Source organism: Aplysia californica, unplaced genomic scaffold (assembly GCF_000002075.1).
Source record: "Aplysia californica isolate F4 #8 unplaced genomic scaffold, AplCal3.0 scaffold00567, whole genome shotgun sequence".
Lineage (NCBI taxonomy): Eukaryota > Metazoa > Mollusca > Gastropoda > Aplysiida > Aplysiidae > Aplysia > Aplysia californica.
The window spans coordinates 486076-489041 of NW_004797837.1; the positions used below are offsets into that span (position 1 = coordinate 486076).

General features: G+C 42.5%; 1 protein-coding gene across 1 annotated transcript in view; it reads left to right on the plus strand.

Moving 5' to 3' along the window:
* The window catches only part of LOC101853028 (growth arrest and DNA damage-inducible protein GADD45 alpha), a 10511-nt gene extending 7927 nt beyond the window's left edge, over positions 1 to 2584 (plus strand). Inside the window, exons 3-4 of the mRNA XM_005106984.3 lie at positions 315 to 435; positions 1033 to 2584. Coding sequence (XP_005107041.1) covers positions 315 to 435; positions 1033 to 1224 — 313 coding nt within the window. The 3' untranslated portion in view covers positions 1225 to 2584. The remainder of the gene's footprint in view (positions 1 to 314; positions 436 to 1032) is intronic.
* The last annotated feature ends 382 nt before the right edge of the window (positions 2585 to 2966 follow it).

Below are 2966 nucleotides of genomic sequence, written 5' to 3' on the forward strand. Positions count from 1 at the left end.
AGAGAGAGAGAGAGCGCGCTAGTTGAGCACCTTGCCAAAAGTGTTTAATGTTTTCATTTTATTGCAATGCGGTCTTTAGTCATATAGTCATACGTATGTTGTCATGCATACACATTCACACATGCTCATCTCTCTCTCTCTCTCTCTCTCTCTCTCTCTCTCTCTCTCTCTCTCTCTCTCTCTCTCTCTCTCTCTCTCTCTCTCTCTCTCTACTTTGTAAAAATTACGTAATGCACATTACCACAACATTAATACTGTACTAAGTTCCCCCCAACATGACACTAACCAGTGTATTCCTCCTTCTGTCTTTCCAGCCGTCCGGGCCGTGTGATGCTATGTATACTTCCGGAAGTGAGGCAACATGACGTCGCTGTGCACATAGAGCATGTCCTCATCCGCTCCTTCTGCAAGGAAAACGACATCCGTCTGCTCACGGTAAGTGTCAACAAGAGATTCTGACCAATCACGACCTCCCTCTCTGCTGCTGAGAACCAATCACTGTCGTCCTTTCTCGCTGTTGTCATCAACCAGTCACACCTTTGCTTTGTGTGGGAAGTGAGAAGAACCAACAGCTTTCTCGATATCGCTACATCCTTGTTCGCCATGACTCTTGGTCACACTCACGTCCGTTTTCCCTCGTCTTGTGACATTTCCTCTTGACCTTCTGCTTTTTGCCCCCCCCCCCAACCCACCCCCTTCTTTCCTTCTCCCCTCAGGCTCTTGACATCTTTTCCTTTCCTCCCCTTTTCTCTGTCATGTGACATTTCTTAGTAGCCATCAGCTGTTTGTAAAATGTACATTGTCATCATGTATGTTGCACGGATATAATGAAAAGTTGACACTATAAGAACATACAAAACTTGCAGTAAAGAAAAAGGTGCACATAATATTTTTTTGCTGTTTTTTTGGTTCTTAAAGTTAAAGTTTATTTATTTTTTATTTCAATCGTTGTCTTTGGTTCATAAAGTTTATTTTTTAATTTCCCTCCTTGTCTTTGGTTCTTATGTTTGTTTTTTATTCTGTATTTCTCAGGTCAAAGACGAGCAACGACTGACTGAGCTTGTGACGCCTAACGGAGAGAGCCAGGAGAGTTACGTGTCATGTCTCCTCGTCGAGTCACCCGTGGATGGCCAGAGCGAGGCTGACGAGTTCGTCTGCGGCTATCATGACGTCATCATGGCCAGAGACATCCTGCCCAAGCCCGTCATACAGCTGCCGGATTGATCGAGGTTCCCATTGTTCTAGATCTAAACATCTCTCATAAAACGTCATGGAAGCCCACCCATGCGCGCGGCCGCCGCCGCTCTTGTCCGGCACAGGTCGCTCACCGTCAAGTGATCCAGCGCAGGTCGGCGCCCCTAAAAAGAAAGCACCGTGTTCATGTATGTGTGTGTCCAGGTTTGGCTCACACAGCAGTCATACATGTGTCCAGATTTGGACTTCACAACCACCGTTTGTATGTCCAGATTTGACACTGCCAAGTGCACTGTCCTGCCAGGATCCAGTATGCCAGTTTGGTGAATTGCAAGTTTAAGTTGGAGTTTGTGGGGAACTGTACAGGTTTTTGCTCCGGTCAAGTTTGGTCAAGCATAGCCACATGGTCCACTCCTATTTCAGGTCTCAGAAACAGGTCAACCAATTCAGTGTGCCAGGACTGACTGGTGTGGACGTGAGATCAAAGATGCCGTGACTGTCCAAACATAATGTTATGTCTTGCCCCGTGGAGAAGATGTGTACGTTTGTTATGTAGGCCTATGTTTATGAGCGTGCACACTGCAAGAACCTGTCCAGCCCGTCCCACAAGACGATCACGGTGTCTTCACAACTCTGAGAGCTGCAAGTGTTCCGAGAGCCGCAAACGTTCCGAGAGTCACAAACGCTCTACTGAAGTGAGATGCACACAAAGTCATGCATGGGAACGCTCACATTTGCATAATGAATACCACCTGAAGTTGTGGACATGATTGTATCTGTTATAGGTTTATATTGTCAGAGCTGGTTTCTTATCTTACATTTTGTAGATTGCTTAGAATTACATTTTGTTGTTTCATAGAGCAATATTCTGTGATTTTTAAGTGAATGAAATTGTTGCATTCTGTAGGTTTTTAAAGTTTTTGTTAGTTTGTTCCTTAGATGATTCTTGTCAACCCAGAAAAACATCAAGTAGAAATGATAGTGTGATTTATCAGAGGCTCTACTTCATTCATTGTTTATATTGCATTCTCATTTTAGGTGCATTTAAAATACGGTACTAGACTAAGATTTAAAGCCAAGGATAGTTAGTAGCTACAGTTTGGGAAATGTGAATCTCCCTACAGGTGTGGCTTTTGGGACTTTGTCAATAAAATATGTATCTAGTAAATGGTAACATCTTGGAACAGCATCATGCCTTATGTAGATCTCAGTGATGTACATCAATAGTTTGTCGCTAAACTGTACAGGATTTAAAATTTTTGAAACACCCTAGAGATATTTGCCTTTGTTGACTTTTTTAGTGTCAGTTTAATTGAAGCTTTTTCTGATTTGTAGAATGTCATAATTTTGATGCCAGTACAGATTCATTAAAATGATGATGAAATGTTCACACTTTCTTTGTTTTTATATTGTTCACTATAGTTTATTGTCTGTGTATGTCCAGTGTACCATATGTTCTTTCTTCTCTGTATCATTCTGTCTAATTCTACAATTCCATCTTTTGCTTTGTTTGTTTGTCAGTGTGAGAGTTCTTCTTCTCTTCTGATTCTCTACCCTCTCCTTCTCTCTCTCTCTCTCTCTCTCTCTCTCTCTCTCTCTCTCTCTCTCTCTCTGTCTCTTTGTCTCTCTCACTCGCTCCATCGCTCTCTGAGGTTTTTTCTTTTTTACTCAATGCATCTTGAGTGTCAGGGTGTTTTGTTTGTCTGAGTAAAGTGCTGCACATCAACACAATAGTGGTCGTTTAGTGCTGGGAGAAAAGTTAGTCACAGAAA